Source organism: Phyllobates terribilis, unplaced genomic scaffold, assembly GCF_046119375.1.
Source record: "Phyllobates terribilis strain yellow unplaced genomic scaffold, ASM4611937v1 Scaffold_4__5_contigs__length_816908805, whole genome shotgun sequence".
In the NCBI taxonomy this organism is placed as follows: domain Eukaryota; kingdom Metazoa; phylum Chordata; class Amphibia; order Anura; family Dendrobatidae; genus Phyllobates; species Phyllobates terribilis.
Genome location: NW_027362764.1, coordinates 157,610,414 through 157,630,338, shown reverse-complemented (window position 1 = coordinate 157,630,338; position 19,925 = coordinate 157,610,414). Strand labels below are relative to the sequence as shown.

Here is a 19,925-nt window from a genome sequence, read left to right as displayed (position 1 = left end):
AGCAATGTGTTATTTCATTCGGGCAAAATATTATTGATGCCTGCGTTATGGAAAGTAAATCTCGGCATGAAATGGCTCACTGCCTATTCTATGTGCTGGAGGAAGTGGAAATTATATTCTCCTGTATGATCAATGATATAAGCCACAAGATTCTCCTTTTCAAATTGCCCATGTCCTGGATAAAGCTCTCCTCCATAACCCATGTTTCCAACGCTTGCTTCTTCCAGCCTGTGTGAAACATGTCCACAGAGGGAGATATTATATTTTGACAATAAGTGTGTAGGGATGTATTCGCCATAGACAACAAGCGATGAGTTTATATTGGTTTGTCCATGTCTTGAACAATCGTAGTACAAGTAGAAGATTAGGGTTTAAAAGGGTCGAAGCCTCTTTGGATGTCAAGAAATCTATCGGGAGACTGCTCAACTGGTTTTACAGCTATTGACCCATTGTCGATGGACATCTCAAATGTGAGGTGGGGTTCCTGGTTCATCTCTTAGTTTAGAATTCTAGTTCTAGTGCCCCTTATAATTTACATGCTCCAAGACTTACCACTCTGAAGAGGTACCGGTACATTCAATTCTCCTTAACATACAGATTTAGGAACCACATCTTGAGAAAAGGACCACTAGTGGATTGTAGTGGGGACCATGCATTCACAACTCATTTCTTTCTCTTCTATGGCAGGCCCAAAAATTGCTGGACAAGTAAACATTATATAAATGTATAACCCTTACTGAGAATATAACTCAATCTCTGCCCACCTAACCTGATTGACAGCTCCTCAGTGTCTCTTCTTCTGCTGAGGTCTCACATTGCTCAGTACAAGCTGCAACTGTCAGTCAAGGTGGCAGAGATTGAATGCACTTTGGCTCATGAGGTCTCTCGCTCTGTAGCTGGACTTCTAAAATACAATACTCTCATCAGGTCTAAGTGATCTATTTAATAATGCATACAGTTTGTATTGTGAAATCTGTGGACAAATCCACTTTGTAAATAGCAGAAAAGATCCAAAACATAATCTAAATGAAGACTACATGAACAAGATGATCCTAAACATGTTGGGTTGTCCTGTTGAGCAGAATCACAAGATCAGCAATATGATATACGGTGCTTTTGGCTCATCATGCTTGGAGACATAAGACATTTGCTAATGTGGCCTTTTGCTAAATGAGTTTGTGTAAAACCCTGTCGCTGAATAAATCCTTAGATGAGTTCACAGTGGAGCGTCGCGCGGTACATGCTTAGAGCGGAGATGAGCTTAATAACAGATAAGTATTTCAAAGCAGAGACGTGGTTTGTGTTGAGAAGATTATCGAGTGATTGCAAACCAGATAAACATTACAAGTTCTAGGATGTAATATGTAAGTACTAAACCAGAGTGACTTGTCATTAAACCATCAGGCAGCTTCTTCATTGTGAACTTCAAGATTAATGGAAGGAGTTGCTGTTTTCTTTCCGAAACCGTGCCCTACTTGTCCATAGTTTGGAGTGGAATTGCTGCTCCGCTCTGTTCAATGGAGCGGCACTGCATTACAGACACAACCCATGGATAAGTGTGCCGTTGTTTTCGAAATAAGACAGCCATTTTTTTTTGTTGTTTGTTTTTTAATCCTTTAACCAGATTAAAGAAGGTTTACAATAGAATATTTGGGATATTTAAGACATTTCTACCATAGCCAAAATTTTAAATTTTTGTTGTCTACAGAATTTCAGCCATACTTTTTCCATACATAACATCACCATACATAGATCTTATATCTATATACATCTATAGGTTGTCACAACTATTTTGTGATTATTCCGTACAATCACAGCTCTGCTTTCTTTGTATAAGTGCCTCTACAGAATTATATTCCTGTGAAGTGAGGACCATATTAAGGATGGGACCTTGACTCTTGATCCCATCTAAGGGTGCTTGTCACAATTAACATTGATTACTGTTTAATTACACTGTATCATGCTGTGTCTGAGCATCATGAAGATTGCCTGGTCAAATCATGGATGTAACATGGAAATAGAGATTTTAAAAAAAAAAAGACCCTGTCATCGCTTTCAGTAGATAATTTTAAGTTTTCTGGTTGTAGTATTTGTTAAGGCGGTGATTGACAGGCTGTTATTTATGCATATATTGTCAGTCTCTACAGGTAGAAGCCGGGAGAACCCTTGTGAATAAACCAGGCTTATAAAAGAGTAAAAGCCGAAGATGAAAACAAAATCAGCAAATACTCTGTAGTAAATAAATAGCAATAGTGCATGAAAATAATGAAGTGTGCTTAGTTAACGTGATATTTATAAGAAAAAAAAAAATCATAAAAGCTATCCCACCACGTCAAGGCGAGCCTATTCGGGACGGTCCTAACCTTTAGTATTAAAATCTTACAAAATGTCAAATGACGTAAATGTGAATAAGGGTTGAGCAGGACTGACCCTTATTCACATTTACGTCATTTGACATTATGGTAAGGTTTTAATACTAGAGGTTAGGACCATCCCAAATAGGGTCGCCTTGATGGCTTTTACTTTTTTTTTTTACCACGTTAACTAAGTACCCTATGTTATTTTCATGCACTATTGCTATTTATTTATTTACTCACCGCAGGGTAGTTGCGTATTTTGTTTTTATCTTAAATTTTGTCTATTTAGTGACCACTGTGAACATGCGCCTACATGTTGCATGCACACCAACTTATATTCCAGTTCATCTCTTTAGGTTTTTGTTTTACTAAAGAGTAACTAAACCTTTTTTTAATTTAAATATTGATTAGTCTTTGCAAAGTTATGCATCTTTGTAACTATACTCCATTACCTTATTTTGTTTCCTTTTCTTAAAAATCCCATGCTGAAGGTTCTGTTTCGTCTGCCTTGTTCCTGTAGCTAAGAGTAGCTGATTTGAACTACTACAACTGTACCAAAAATCTGTACTTCAGTGTGGTCTTCTCTGCCCCCCTTCCCCATGCTATTTACAAACCCTCTACTGAGCAAGGGGGAAGGGAGAAGAGCAGCTCATACTGGAGTATGGATTTTTGGTACATCCCAAGTTCAAATCCACTACTCTTAGTGCTGTTTTAGCTGCTTTGTTCATGCACTTTTGAGCATGTAGGTAATGGATTATATTATAAAGATTCATGATTTTGCAAAACCTGATCAATATGTTTTTCAATTAAAGAAAAAGATTGTTACTCTTTAGCTATGTGTTTGGTGTATTCATTCAGTACATCTGGTAGTCAAATGGAACAGTTTTGTTCTATTTTGGCTGCAAGGAGTAAAATCTTTAAAAGTTTTCCTGCCCTGGCAGATCTGCTTAAATTGCTCACCTTCTCCACTTTAAATCTGACCAGAAGATAAATTTCATGTATGTAGTCACCACCAATAGCAGGCTCTAGTGGGATGGAGAGCTATTTTCTGATCTCGGCATGTTCATGCTGGCTGTGCAGATGCCCCATCAGAGCCCACCATCACACTTGGACTGATATAACCAGACAAAAGTGAATTGGGCCGATCAAGTCATAAAATTGATTTGCAAGAAGAAATTCTTCTGTTTCCCATTTGATCATTTTTACATTTATTCTTGTTCTTTTAGTGCTTTCTTTAAAACCACTTTATTTGTGTAATTCAATGTCCTATGTAATATTGTAAGGCCAGTATATAATATGGTTTCATTTACGAGGGTTCTGATGATTTTTAGAAGATGAAATTTTGTTTTGTATCTAGTCATTCATTTACTCATTCATGTATCTTTAAACATCTAACCACAACTAATGTTAATGAGCATTAAGGCTGTATTCACATTAGATCCATTGTAAAACCATCAACCTTATTCAAATGTTCTTCTGTGGCCATCTATTGTCATTATCATAAAATTATGATTATTTTAAATTGCACTGAAGTCAATGAGCTAACGCGATTAAAGAAGTTGTGCACTACTTTATATTATTCCCCCGGGGCCCCCAAGACTTTTTGTAAATACTTTCCATTGCAGATAATGCCTGTGAGCTGTGCTATCGGTGGCCGCTCACAGGCATCATGTGACCCCACGCTGACGTCACGACAAATGAGGCGTGACTCAGCGCTGGGGTCCCCGCGGTGGCTGCTGGGTTGTGTGCGAGGTTACCCCCCGCATCACACCCAGCATCCACTGCACACTTTCCTATTGGATGGGGAGAGGCAGAGCGCGCGGTGGATGTGGGGTAACCCCGCCCACAGCCTAGCAGCCACCATGGAACCAGGAAGACAAAGACCCCCGGCTGCTGCCAGCACTTGTCGTGACATCAGCGGATGTCAGAGCCGGCTGCAGCCGGGGGTCACGTGATGCCTGTGAGCGGCCACCGATAGCGCCTCTCACAGGCATTATCTGCAACGGAAGGCATTTACAAAAAGGCTTAGAGGCCCCGGGGGAGATACATTGGGAGTGGGGGGGGGTAATCTAAAGTAGTGGACAAACCCCTTTAATGACTTTTAGCTGTCATTTGTTGTAATTAGTTGTTCATTTATTGACTTCACGGCAAATACAAGATTTAAAGGGAACCTATCAAGAGCTTTAGGGTGCTCAAATTAATTATATTGCTGGGTTAAATCATACAGCAATGGATAAAAAAAACTGAGAGGTATGGACGGTGCCTCAAAAAACAATATTTTCTCATTGCTCATGTAAATTTTGTGTTATGCGTTACATTTCCATGTATTTGTTTCCCCAGCAAAGCCATCGTCATCATTTCAGCCATCATTTTTTTTCTTTTTTGTGTGTTTTTTTTTTTTTCCCATTTAGAACAAAATGACACAAACAATGACTCCTCAGATCCGGGAAACCTCATCATTCCCGAGATTAGTGTCACAAATGTGTCCGGAGACAGAATCCCGAATGGGGAGAGAGTGAAATCACTAACAGAGAATGATGCTCAGCATATACAGGCAATGCAGGATATCTGTTCAGAAGCTAGAGCTGAGGGCAAGCCAGAGATCAGAAGGCAAATATCTGTAAGGAGATTGATGGAGGACGGCGTGACCTCACCTGGCAGAGTGCAGTGTTAAATCTCTTGGTAGATGGGCGTCAAGGTACCTGCAAGTGAAAGGGTCACAATGCATGGATGCACACAATGGTGTCCAGAATGAGCTCAGTCAAGCATGCTTGTCTTGTATATTACTATACACTGTACACAGCGCTCAGTTCTGCTTCAATTCCCTCCAGTCACAGCTTCAGGTGGTGATATGGAAGACTAACCTCCAATGCACAAGGGCATAGATCTCTTCAGCATACGATCATGTAAAGATATATATGCCCTTAGAGAGTTTCTGCTATATTCATGGAGTAGTAGAAGTATATGGATTGAATTGGCAAGTCACATCATGCATCCTACGACCTTTCCATTTGTTACCTTTTAAATCCCGTCAGAATTAGAGTTTGCAGTCGGCTATGATTTGGGTGATCTCTCAATCTACTTACTTGCATGATTAACAACTGAAAATCTTTACAATCATCTCATGCATGTTGCTTTTAAATTATTATGCTTTTTATTTGTAAATTTGCACAATAGATTTCTTGATTTCTGCTTTGATTGCTGGGTAAGTATTTAAAGGGAACCTGGTTTAGGTGGTTAAACCATTGGCACGCTGCTCTGACACTTGTTAATACCTTTCTAGCCATGGTCTAGTTAAAAATCTCCAAGTTATAATAGTGGGCAATTCTCACCAAAAGTCATCTGAACAATGCTGGGGTGGCTAAGGGCTTGTTCACATGTTGCGCTTTACACCTGGTTTCGACGTGTTTTTACCATGGCAAAAATGCAGCGTTTTACAGTACTAGAAATGAGCATGAGATTTCTGAAATCTCATGCACACGCTGCTTATTTTTTTTCTTGCAGATTTGATCCTTCAAAGTGCTTTTTCAAATCTGCAGCGTGTCCATTCCATCATCGTTTGTGCAGCTTTTTTCACCCATAACGAAGGACAGTTTTTGTCTCATGTTTTTTTTCTCATCCGGTTTGAACCATAAAACAGATGAGAATAGGACCAGCTTGGAGTCCCATGAATCGGGAGCACTGTGAGTTCACTCTTCAGGTTGTTCTTCACATAGATATTTCAGGGTTTGTGCCTTTTTGAGATGTCCTTAATAGAGTGGGTGGGTGTGAGGCCATCCGGTTCCTAGCCCCTTTTGCAAACATTTTTCCTTCTTCGAGGGGGAATAGATCTAGACTATTAAAGGGGTTGTCCAGCTTTCGGGTAAAGTCACTCTAATTGCAGACTTGTCAGTCATCGCATCATGCGTGCTGTGAGGATTCTCCAGTGCCGGGTGCATGACCGCAAGTATGTGATTTGCATACATGCAGTCACATGCCGACTAGATGGACGCATCCTCGCTCAATGCAAGTGTATTGAGCGAGGTCGGACACTGTCTAGTAGGAATGTGGCCGGACTGCCCACTCCCGGCACCAGCACTGGAGAGTCCACACAGTGTGTGCGATATGAGGATTCACAAGTCTGCAGTCACATACTGTGACTGCAGACTTGTAGCCTAAGGCCAGACAATCCATTTGAGGCCATCATACATATTGGATGAAAGGCATCCCGGTGAAAACACATGAATGCTCGGCCCAGCGTTCATGTGTATGGGGGAGTCAGAAGAGAGCTGTCTGCTAAACTTGTGTGTGGCCGGCTTTAGGATGACTTTTGATGGGCGGAGAGCTCTATTTTGTAACTTCATTTTCCCTCAAATAGTGAAACATAGGATTTAATTGGGATATTTAGAAAGGCATTTTACAAGAACTATAGCAGCTTACCAGTGTTGTAATCATGTAAACGCTAGTGACCTGTTCCCTTTAATGACACTGCTCCCAATGATTTGGCTTTGGATGGCACTTTAGTATTAGTCTACTCTTGTTCATAGAACTGTGATATTAACTTAAACTTTTCTTCCTTCAGACTCTGCAGATTTAACACTACCAGATGAGCTGAGCGAAATAGCCGAGGTGGACGAAGGTTTTTGTTCCAGGGCCGCCTCTAACTCCAGCCAGTCTGCCCTGTCTCACAGCAGTAGTGGCAGTTTCAGCAGGCCACCCTTGGGGAAGGCCCAGAGGAGATCTCTTGGACCCCGGCCTGGATTTAAAGAAAAAGATTCTGGGGGAGATTCTTGTCGTGAGCACCTCGGCAGGAAGCAGAACCAGCGGGCTATGAGTGAGAACCTGGAGCTGGTGTCTCTGAAGCGGCTGACCTTAACAACTAGTCAGTCCCTCCCCAAGCCTGGCAGCCACAGTCTTGCACGAACTGCAACATCTGTATTTAGTAAATCCTTCGAGCAAATGAGCGGGGCGGCAGCGTTACATAATGCTGTGGGCGTAAACCACGTTGGCACGGGCTCGTGTGTGGAGACCAATCGGTTTAGTGCATGTAGCCTACAGGAGGAGAACCTGGTGTACATTTCTGAGAGGACTGAGCTTTCAGTGCCTGCTAAACCCCAACCAAATCTCCATCAGAGGTCCCCAAGTATCTGCATCACCCTGTCTACCGACTAGACCTGGCCGCAACGTTGAGTTGAATAAGAATGGAGACTTCTGATTCAAGTTCACCCGTTGTTTTCTAAAAATAATGGGGAAAGTTTGATATCTCATTGACTTGTATAGAGGAGTAACCTGCCAAAGTTTTTACATGCTACCTAACAGAGCATTAAACAGTTTCTATACATTAGATAGGTATCTAGCCATAGTTTTTTTTTTTTTTATACTGTACTATTTACTTGAAGGTGAACCTTTCAACAGCCTGTTGCTTGGGCAGCCACGCATTCTCAAAAATGCAGCTTATTTGCTTGGTAGGGAGCTATAGATAGATACAGTCGGTAATGGAAGTGAAGAAATGGCGTCCTCTACAGTATACAGTTGATATAGCACTTTACTGTGGAACTTATTGTCCTTAAGTGGCCTATACTGGAGATATACGTACCACAGAAACCACCTGAGCCTCCCAACAGATGGCCGTGTAACGTACCACGTGCTTGTGTTTTCAGGTCTGTTGCTGGTTTGATAGAAAAAGTCATAAAGTTTTGTAATGTTTAACTTTTTCTGAGTATAATTGTTTATTTTTTTTTACAGTTCTTTTAGGTCTTTTTTAAACAATGTTTTAATATTCTTGAAATTTCTGAATATTTTATGATCAATCCTTTTTTTTTATTGTCCGTTTAAAAAACAAAAAAACATAGGACTCATCTAAGCCATGATAAGTTTTTGATGTAGCCTATACCTGCACATTGGTGTTTGGATACAAACCAGAAAATAAGGAAAAATTACTTCATAGCCTGTATTCCGCAGTGACCCAATCAACAGGAGTTTTTTTTTTTTTTTTTTTTAAGAAAACTGATATTCTTTTCGGCAGATCACAAAGCACTTTCTGGCGATCAAACTGCACAAAGTATTCAGCCACTCACTGCCAAACTGCAACAAGAGCTTATAATACACATCCCTTCCCCTACAACCAACTGGTATTGGAACACAGAGGGGTAAAGATGGTTTTCATGTAAGTGTACAGAGTTAAAGTGAATACTGCAATATTTTAGATGAGTATAAAGCAAGTGACATACAGTGGATACATAATAATTACAGCAAAATTATACATCACTTACATGGCTTTTCTTTCATTGTAACTGTTCAAAATGTTGCCTGTTTGTTGTAGATGTTGACAGTAGCTGTAACATAAAATTGTGAATACCTATGCAAGTGTGAATCCATTGGATATATATGATTTTTGAAGTCCTGGTTAAACACTGATTAAAAAAAAAAAAAGCACTATGCATCTGAAATGTGTGAATATTCCCTTGTACCTCTACTAGAAAAAAAAAGCTAAAGATCCGGAGAACCAAAATATTTTCACACCATGTCCATCACCATAGTCGCTAAACAAATTGATCTGTCCATTCTGTATACTGCAAGAAAAGAAAATGCAATTGAAAACCATCACCAAGTTGTAACATATTAAGCCTACCATAAACCTAGGTTTAGGCCTTATTTACAAGTCAGTATTTTCCACGGACAAAAAAAAAAAATCGGATTTTTTTTATTTTTGATCCGAGTGTTATCGGTTTTTCTCTGTGACACAAACCCCAAAAAAGTTTCTCCACCTTCTCCTATCTGAGAGTCCGTAAAAATTGGACTGCACTTGAATGTTATCAGAGTTCTGTCGGATTTCTTTTTCACTTGCATTGACGATTTTGTTCTGACGCTCGGGTCAAAATTGGACAGGTCTTCGCGATTTTGTGTGGACCACTCAGTCCACAAAAATTCACGGACATTTGAATAGCCCCATAAACTATGATAGCTACAAGTGTGATCTGTGAAAACCACCAATAGGGCTTGTTAAAAACATCGGATGTCTGAATGAGCCCTTAAAGGGGTATTTCCAACTCCAAGATCCTATCTCAATATGTAGGCGGTGTAATAATACTAGCAAATGCCTCCAATTAGAAATGTACTATAGTTCTTTTGATTAGCTATGTTGCTTACCCCATGTGCATGGCATTGCAATAGCTTGGGTATCCCTGGTTTTGACTACTCATATAGTGACAGTTGTTAGTGGTCAGAACCATGGATACCTAAGCTACTGCAATGCCCTGCACATGGGGTGAGTGACCTAGCAAATCAGAAAAACTATACTACATTTCTAATTGAAGGGATTTGCTAATATTATTATTACACCTACTACATATTGAGGTAGGGTCTTGGAGATAGGAATATCATGTCTATTAGATAAATTGGCCAAACCTGCTGATTTTGGAAGGATCAGTCGGCCATCTAATGTGTATGGTGGCTTTCCGACTCTTTCTGAAAAGATGGTCTCCGGGAAGAAAAGGATTTGACCAATCCCAACAGCCGATCCGAGTTTGTTTGCTGAGGAGCTAAGCTGCTCCTGAAGGTTTGTGGCAACGGTTCTCTTATAGCAGTGTTCCCCCAACTCCGGTCCTCAAGAGCCACAAACAGGTCATGTTTTCAGGATTTCCTTGGCATTATCACCTGTGCAATACTATCAGCTATGTAATACTAAGAGAAGCCTGAAAATAAGATCTGATGGTGGCTCTTGAGGACTGGAGTTGGGCAACACCATGTTTTAGAGCACAAAGGTACGGCCGAACGTTCCGGTGTATGGGGAGAGATGACAGTCGGCTACATGACAGCTTTTATTCATTGGATATTTCATGAATCTCTTTGGGTCAATTCTGCGGTTATGTCCCATAGATTTTTTACGGGGAGATCATGCACTTCTCTGCCAGGAACAGAACTTGTCACCCTCACTTTTTGGTGCAGTAGAAGTCTGTGTGGTCTGACATCTATCAGTTTCACCACCTATACAGCAAAGTTGGGTTTGAGTGATAAGAGTGGTTGGTTGTAGTGGGCTAATCAATAGTAATGGTTGTGAGAGGCTGTATTCACTGTCAGTTGCATCGGAAACATCTGAAGGAGACTATTTGGTGGGACAGGCTTTGTTTATGTAGGTAATCTTTTTGAAGAACACAAATATTATCCAGGATTAAGTTATAGTTCTTAAAAACCTCTATTTCAACCAATGTGTGTGTGTAATAAATATTTCTATATCCTGACACATCTTCTTTGTTCTGTAGCCTTCTACAATCCTCGGGTTGGTAGCATAAAGAAGTTAAACATCTGCATAATATATGGTATAAAAGCACAATCTTTTCCAGATCATCATTACTGATACCTTCAAAAAAAAGTGCCCTATCTGGCAATGGGATGTCTGGAATTGCAGCTTTGCTCTATTAAAATGAATGTTTATTTTTCTGCAATACCAGACACAATAAGTGGACCGATGTGGTGCTGTTTTTGGCACTAAAGCAAACAAGAATTCCTAATTCTGGAAACCACCTTAAAGGGAATCTGTTAGCAGTTTTTGCCACCTAATCTGAGAGAAACATTATGTAGAGACATAGACCTTGATTCCAGCAATGTATCACTTATTTGGCTGCTTTCTGTAGTTTTAATAAAATCACCGTTTTATCAGCAGGAGATTAGTAAACCTGCTGCCAGGTAGTCCTCCATATTCATGAGTTCTGTATAACCCCGCCCATACCACTGATTGGCAGTTTTCTGTGTACACTGCATAGGCAGAAAGCAGTCAATCAGTGGTATGGGCGTGGTTATACAGAGTTCCACAATCAGAAAACTGCTAGATCTGCAGTCGATAAAATGGAGATTGCTTAATGCTGTGAAATAAAGTTGCAGATCTATCTTAAAAATGCCACCATACTACTATGCTTCATGGAATATATTAGCTCGTCCCCATTCATAGGGAAGCAGATAAACCCAGACCTAAAGATCAATGACTTTTTACAAGTTCAATGTATGTTTTGTTGTGTTCTCATTTAATGTTTTTTGTGTTTCTTTTTGGTATTTGAGTAGTTTTGTAATGAACTATGGATGTGCCATACAGTGTAATTGCTCATATAATTGTAATGCTCATCTTTTTAATTGAGACCTACAGTTATGTTGTTTTTCTTGTCTTTTTATGTAGAAAGTAAGCTTTGTCGTCTTGAATGTTTTGGTTTGTCGTACTGTAATATGGTAGGATTAGCGGTGTTTATTCTGTTCCCATTCTTACACCCTAGTAATGTGTTTAGTATTGCACATATGTTCTCATGTTAAAATAAAGCTTTGTAAAATTTGTCTCCAGTGTATTTTTCTTTTGAATTAAAACAAATAATTAGCTTGGTGATGATAAAAATGTATGAAATGTAAAATATTGTAGCAAAGGTAATGCATCATCAGAAAAAATGTGTAACCCAATATATAGACCATATTATTAATAGTAGGTGATGGTCACAGTTCTTTGCCTGCACAGTGAAACGGCTTAGAACACTCTCCAAGAGATGTCAATAAAATGGGCAGTTTTTCTACTTCTTTTTGTTGTTGTTTAAATCCACCATACGGCTTCAGAGACAGGGAGCTTTTTTATTTAGTGCTAATTTCATGGTCTTTACTAAGGGGCGATGCTCACAGGATTGTCTAGTGGCTTTTCTTTCTGCTGTTCTGCATTAGCAACCCCTCGCCCCTTGAAGAAGAAAAATGAAACCCCAAAACCCAACACACAATTCTAATGGAAGCAGCAGGAATGACTGAAGTCCGAAAACAGGTACTAAAATATTGCAAATCTGTTATTTTTGACTTGAAGATACGTCCTCTTTAACACCTTCATAACATGCGCCATAGTTGTACGGCGCTGTGGGAAGTGCGTTCCAGCAAACTACTATACAAGTGAGAAACAAACTGGCCAAATGCATAATATAAATCGACCCCCGGAGCTGAAAAAATTAATCAGACACCAGGTTCGTATTGCCTACTCGTGGATCAGATACAAAAAAGGAGAACAAAGAGAGCAATATGGCAAAACAAACAGCAATTTTATTCAAAAATACGTTAACAGAGTGTAAAAAATCATGTGGAGATAACACAGCAATGAGGTAAAAAGAGGTGCCAGAGCTAGGGCATCTCCTGGAGATCATGCAGTGGAATATCCGACCCTGACAGGTACATTTAAAAGAAGGACAAGGAGTTCAGATAGGTGCATAAATAGATTCCAGCTGGATGGCACTCACCCAAAGGCGCCTCTTGAGAAAGAAGAAGCGAAACGAGCGTCGGGGCGCGTCTTGTACTACCTGCACTTTCTGTGGCTCCCATGGGATCTGGCCGACCGTTCCACACTTAGGTTTCTCCCCTTTCATTCCTTTGGGTGAGTGCCATGCAATAGAGTTCAGGTACATCCTGGACATCGCTATCTACTACTTATTGGTGCCTGATATGGGTGCATTTTTCTATTGCTTTAAGTCCTTGCCAGTCACTAATTATTATATTGCTTCATTGACTGTCTCGGACTCTCTCCCCCACAATGGGGTTGTTTCCCTCTCAACGGAGGGTTTTTGATTAATCTATTTATGCACCTATCTGGACTCCTTGTCCTTCTTTTAGATGTGCCTGTTAGGGTCGGATATTCCACTGCATGATCTCCAGGAGATGCCCTAGCTCTGGCACCTCTTTTTACCTCATTGCTGTGTTATCTCCACATGATTTTTTACACTCTGTTAACGTATTTTTGAATAAAATTGCTGTCTGTTTTGCCATATTGCTCTTCGTTCTCCTTTTTTGAAACTGCTATACAAGTGCGGCACTATGATCCAGCAGCTCGCTAACAGAGCCAACGATATCATCAGCGGGTGTCCACTATATATCATAGCTGACACCATACAGTAACACCCACAAACGGTGCTAGTGCCGATTTGCCGGTGTTTAACCTCTTTGATGCCACTGTCTATTGTGACAGCGGCATCGATCTGCTTAGTAGAGGGAGGGGGCTCCCTCTTTCCTCCGATTGGCACGACGCAATTGCAATCACGTTGTGCTGATGGGCTCCATGGTGCTCCCATGCCGAAAGATGGCCTGTAAGATGGTCCTCCAGGTACGGTGGCCTGTAAGGACCTGACACGCCTCCGGCCTGTGTCTGATTAACACCTCTAATACCCTACAATGCAAAAGCATTTCAGAGTATTAGAACAAACCAGGGAAAGGTATTTTTTTAATACTTTCACATTTTTACAACCTTTATTTCACTTTTCTTTCTTTTACTTCGGCCACGGCCCCATTATCAGTATTCGGTCAGTATTTTTTCTCAGGAGTGGGTGATAAATGCAGAACTGGTGCACTTGTTTGTTCCTCACTCAGAGAAAAGGTATAATACAATCAAATACTGATAGTGGGGCCGTGGCCTAAGTAAAAGAAAGAAAAGTGAAAAAAAAATTGTAAAAAAGTGAAAGTATAAAAAAAAACAAAAGTTTTGCAAGTCAAAACGCAGTTTTTTTACGAAAAAAAAAGGGAAAAAAGTAGGCATTTTGTTTTGGCGCTTCCAGAACGAAACCGTCTATAAAGCTGTCATATTATTTAATCCATTTGGTGAACACTAAAAAAAAAAATTAAGAGCATGCAAAAAATATCGCCTTTTTCATCATACTGACACACAAAACATAAATAAAAAGTGATCAAAAAAATCGCAAACCAAAAAAAAAAAATGGTATCAATCAACTTCATCTTGTCTTGCAAAAACAAATCCTTATAGCTCCATTGAGAAAAAAATAAATCAAAAAAAGTTACAGCTATCAAACTATGAGGATGAAAAACAAAGTATTTGTAAAAAAATTGATTTTAGTGTGCAAAAGAAGCAAAACATAAAAAAACCTATATAAATCTGATAAAACAAAGTTATAGCTCTCAGAATAGGGCGATGCAATAAAAATACTTTTTTTTTTTTTTTTTTGTAAATCATTGTTTTATCATGCAAAATAACCCTGGCGTCGCTGTAGTTGCGCTGACACAAAGAATAAAGACGTCTAATCACGTTTACCGCACAGTGAACAATGTAATTGAATTGCTTTTTATTTTTTCATTCTAGTTCTCAAAAGTTGGCATGAAAAACAATTAAAAAATGTTATCATCCTGCAAAAAACAAGCCCCCACTCATGTGTGTTGACAGAAAAATAGAACTGGTCCATGTTCCTAGTAGTTCAGAAGCGCTGTAAAAGCGACATGGCTCCCAAAAAAAACAATCCAGTAAAATCCACGCTCGGAAAGCCAAATGGCCCCTTCTTTTGAGTTTCCCCAGCGTGTCCAAACCACACTGATTGTCAACATGTATGGCACTGCTGGAGAAGGAAGAACACACTTAAAGGGGTTCCATGGGTCTGGTCATTGCTTATTCGCTGGACAGTTCTTCTGGCTAGTATGCACTTATGCAGCTGTATAGGACTGCGGGACCAGGTACTCAGGCACCATCTTGCTCCACACTTTCCGGCAGAAAGCGGGAGATGTGAGAGCGGTCGCAGCTTCTCCTACGGAAGAGGAAGGGAGACCACCCCCCCCCTGCCTCACAGGCCCACATGGAAAGTAGAGGTGAGACCTTGAACGGCACTGTGAGGGGGAGCAGACTGCAGGGGAGCACGGTGGGACCCTCTTGGGGAGCTGGGCGGACTCTCTTCATGGGGATTCATCACCCCGGGCCCAGTCTGTGGAGGAAAATAGGAATGGAGAAAAGGCCTCTGCTGGGGGGACTGGGAGGAGACTCACAGACCGGGGGTCTCTAACTGGGGCAGGGACTGCTGAGTTCAGGAGTCCTCCTTTAACATCATCTGAAGATGAAGAGCAGGAATTTGATCCACCTTTAACCTCCTATGACTGGAAAAAGTTCCTATCTTTATTACCCTCTAAGAAGGACTTTAAAACTCTGATTGCTGAGGTGAAGGAAACATGGGGAAATTACGTGCGTGAGGCAGGACCTGCAGCACCTGGCAGGCCGCAGAGATGTCCTGGAAGGGGATCATGACACTACACGCTCCCATGTAGCAGAGCTGCAGAAACTACTATTAGCACAACAGAAAACAGTGAATGACCTCAGCACACAAATGGAGAACGTGGATAACAGGGGGACAAGGTGTAACATTAGACTGCGTGGCATCCCTGAATCTGATGAAAAAGAGGACCCTAAATTAATACTCCAGACAATCTGTAATTCAGTATTAGGGGATCCCCCCACCACCCATATCAAGTTGGACAGAGCTCACAGAGCCCTTCAGCCAAAAATTTCTATGATGCACCCAAGAGACATTATATGCCGTCTGCACGATTTTGAAACAAAAATAATGAAAAGGGCCAGACTCCAGAAAACTATAAAATACAAGGACTCAGAAATACAATTGTTTTCGGATTTCTCCCGCCTAACCCTCCAGAAAAGAAGAAATTTAAAGCCACTGCTACAGATCTTGCTGGAACAAAAAATCCCTTATAGGTGGGGCTTCCCATTTGCTCTGATTGCAAAGCATGAAGGAGTCTCGTCCGTCTTGAGAACTGTTGCAGACCTTCCTGCCTTCTGTGACACCCTGGGCATCCCCCTCCCTGAGATTGTGGACTGAAATGCTCCACACCCTCCTGAGGCACCCCCACCAGCCTGGAGTAAGAAAGGGGGAGGAGCTGAAGGGGAAGGAGAGATGACAGGCACTCAGAGACTCCTCAATCCCGTCAACCATGCTCACTCTTTCCAAAGGACACAGGGGTCCCTCCAGCTCTGCGGACAGGGCGTTTGTGACGCGCCCAGGGGATGGGGACGACTCAGCGCCCGGGCCTTGCTGTTGCCTGACCTTGGGGGATGTCGCGGTGGTCGGCTCCCGGGCCCGTACCCTGGGGTCACTCTTAAAAGAAGGGGGGAAGTTTATATGGAATAGGGAATGTTCGTGATGCCACCTGTGGTGTCTGGTGAGGATCACCAGCGCTGCGACAGTCCTCTGAGGCCGGTGTTTAGACAGCTTAGTTGGTGCGGCTCCCCACAGGTGGAGCGGGGCCTCAGGGCAGCGTAGGAGAAGGGATGCAGGACAGAGGGGACCCAGCCGGGTCAGAGGAAGAATAGGCACACACTCGACAGATCACTTCAATACCTTTACTGGTGGTGTTTCAGGCACAATCCAGGGCACTGTAGAGTGAAGGGTGCATATCAGGACTCTCCCCAGTGAGCGGGTGTGGGGCCTCCTGATTCTTGCCTTTTCCTGATAAGTTTATGACCTGCCTGGAGCTAGGCCTAACTTGGTCTCTGTCTTGCACCTGCTGACCTGGTGGTAGGGCCTTCTGTTGGAGTTCACACTCCCAGGTCTTTTGGGCCTTCGTGACTCCTGACCCTGGAATAACAGTCAGCTTTTGGTGTTCCTGGGACATATAGTTCGCCAGGGGTTCTGATTGTTTCCGCCGGATGTAGGAATCCCTGCAGACACGGACCTAGTGTCCGGTAGATGGTTGTGGGGTGAGCTGGTTAAGCTCCTCTGCCCCCTCTGTAGCTCGCTTACTCAACTCGCCTTCGGCCACGCTCGGGGCCCTCACTAGGCTTCACACTGGCAGTAGCCCTCGCTACTCTTCACCGCTCTTTCGGCGTTCGCACGCCTTAGGCTCACTAACTGAGCTCTCTGAGTCTGGACTGACCTGACAACCTCTCTGGCTGCAGCAGACTGACTGCCTAACTCCACCCTCCAGTATATATATCCCTATCCGGGCTCCCTCTGGTGGTCTGAGGTGGTAGGGTGGAGGTGTGTGAATGCTATGAGGGCCTCTTGTGGAGAAGTTCGTCCATGCACCCCTCTGGATCTGTGGCACCAATGCGCAGCAGGGCGTCACATTCCCCCCTAGCAAAGCTCAGTACTCCTGGACTGAAGTAATTTTTATAACAGGTAACAACAATAACTCTTTCCTATATGGGAGGCACTTTGCTTGAACGTTGCATAATAAAATATTATAAATAATAAATATATATATACATGCAATAAGCAACCTCAGAATTTAAGTCTGTTCCGGTGAGGTCCCCTGACAGGGTGTCCATCTCACGGGTAAAGTACAAGGTAGCTTGAGGAACCTGTCCAAAGCAAACCCTCAACGTAGGCCCTTGGGGTGGCTGCAGGGCATGGCGATCCTGAGTTGGACCTCCACTTCTGCAACGCCAGACAGGTTTTTGTTCTGAGGTCACCTAAAGGGGCACTCCAGGGAGTGCAATTATTTACAGCAAACAGTTTTTGGGCTGCACACAGTCCTCAGCCACAAAGTTCTTTATGTACCCTTACGGGTAACTAGAGATAACAAGGGAAGTGTCCATATCACTTAAATTGTCCATTAGTATCAAGATACACATACATGAAAATACACAAGACAATACCCCAAGGGCAAGTATCTACACTGTCAGAGTTTCCTTCTCTATTCTCTGTATCTGAAGGGGTCTGACCTCGTGTGCTACGTGTCGATCTACGTGGTACTGGGATGCGTGAGGCACTAGTGTTTGCACTACCTCCCATTCTGTCAGTTCTAAGTGTTGGGGGACTGCAGGGTTGCCTTAACCTCTCTACGGGACTGGCAAGTATACCATTGGCTGGGCGTTCTTGCTCTGCTCCAACCGGGGATCCTTCTTCCGGGGATTCTTCTTGAGCAGGCTCTTCTGAAGCACTTACAGGTTCTACTTGCTGTGGAGGGTCTTCTGGCTGCTGAAAGAAGTGGATCACAGGTATTATTACTGCTCCTCCTAGTTGAGGCCAATCTGCCAGGAAATCTCCTAAGTCAATATGGAGTACTGCTTCTTTAGGCTCCTCCGGTACGGTGAGAGGCACTTCTTCTTGGGGCTTTAGCAGGTCTGGACACAACTTCAGATGGTCTCTAGATACCGTTGCAGTCGTTATTCCTCCGTCTTTGCTAATCAAACAGGTCTTCTTGTTATCAAATCTTGAATTTAACACAGTGTAGGGTTCTCTCTCCAACTGGTCATCAAGCTTGTGGTTTCTTCTTTTCCTCTTTAACACCACTTCTCCTGGTGTGAAGGGTTCTGCGGGCGCACTTTTATTGTAGTGGGCTTCCTGCTTGTCCCTTACCCGAGTGAGACTGTCTTCGACACAGGCCTGTACTCTTCTGTACTGCTCCTGTCTGGTCGTGTCCCAGTCCTCAGTGGACATATCTGCTTCTGGTTCTACTACACCAAGCTCCAGGTCCATGGGCAACTTCTCGGGTCTTGCTCGCATGAGATATGCTGGAGTACAATTGGTGGAACTCACAGGTATGTGGTTGTACAGATCTACCAGGTCAGGTAGTAGGTCTGGCCACTGATTTCTCTCCTCTAATGGTAAGGTCTTCAGCAGGTCGATGACGATGTTATTCATCTTTTCACAGAGACCGTTGGTTTGGGGGTGGTACGGTGTAGTCCGGATCTTTTTACGCCCGAACAGATGGCAGAACTCCTTGAACAGTTCGGCTTCAAAGGCTGGGCCTTGATCCGTCAGGACCTGCTCCGGGTATCCATGGGGCCTGCAGAAGTACGCCTGAAACGTCCTCGCTGCTGTCCCTGCCGTCAGATCCTTGACGGGGGCGACGACCAGGAACCGGGAGTAGTGATCCGCCATGGTCAGGGCATAGGAATATCCTGACCTGCTGGGTGACAGCTTGACATGATCCAGGGCCACGATCTCCAAGGGATGAGTCATCTTGATGGGTTGCAGGGGTGCCTTCTGGCTGCTGTAGTCTTTTCTTCCGAGGCTACAGGGTCCACAATTCCGGCACCACCTCTCAATGGAACTGCGCATTCCTACCCAATAAAACCTACACTTCAGCAGGGTTTCTAGCTTCTTCCAGTCAAAGTGCCCTGCTTGATCTGGTAGGCCTCCAACACCATCTGGATGTCTGTCTTGGGCACCACTATCTGCCATACCATCTCATGGGTTTTGGGGTTGACTTACCTCTGGCACAGCTTCTCTCTATAGATGAACAGCTGGCTCTTCTCATTCCACAGCTGCTTGGCTTGTAGAGACGCGTCCTTCTCCAGGGAGGAACCTTCCTGGGTTATCAGCTCTTTGATACGGCTGACAACCGGGTCGCTGTCCTGGGTCTCCTTCCAGCTGTGGTGAGGCAGGGGGATTAACGTCTTACCGCGATGCCTCCTGGAGGCTCGTTGCTCGTGGACCACGCCATCCATCCATACCTGATGAAAGGCAGGTAGTTCAATCTCCTCCAGGTCATCCACTTCTTCTTCAGTGTCCGACTGGTGAGGCATCCTGGACAGGGTATCGGCGTTGGCGTTCTTGCGGCCCGCCCGGTACTTAATAGTGAATTGGTAGTTTGACAGCCGAGCCATCCATCGTTGCTCCATGGCTCCTAACTTGGCTGTTTCTAGATGAGTCAAGGGGTTGTTATCAGTGAAGGCAGTGAACTTACTGGAGGCTAGGTAGTGCTTGAACCGCTCGGTGATGGCCCAGACCAGGGCCAGGAACTCCAACTTGAAGCTGCTATAGTGCTCTGGGTTCCTCTCGGTCTGGCGCAGCTTCCTGCTTGCATAGGCGATCACCTTCTCTCGGCCATCCTGCTTCTGACTCAACCCAGCTC

General features: G+C 43.1%; 1 protein-coding gene across 4 annotated transcripts in view; it reads left to right on the top strand.

Moving 5' to 3' along the window:
* The window catches only part of HYCC1 (hyccin PI4KA lipid kinase complex subunit 1), a 132,026-nt gene extending 123,423 nt beyond the window's left edge, over positions 1-8,603 (top strand). For 2 of the 4 annotated variants that reach the window (XM_073677856.1, XM_073677857.1), the window contains one exon: positions 6,919-8,603. In XM_073677856.1, coding sequence (XP_073533957.1) covers positions 6,919-7,508 — 590 coding nt within the window. In that variant the 3' untranslated portion in view covers positions 7,509-8,603. Of the gene's footprint in view, positions 1-4,768; positions 5,056-6,918 lie in introns of all 4 variants that reach the window. The other 2 variants (XM_073677859.1, XM_073677858.1) reach the window with 2 other exon arrangements.
* Positions 8,604-19,925: the final 11,322 nt, after the last annotated feature.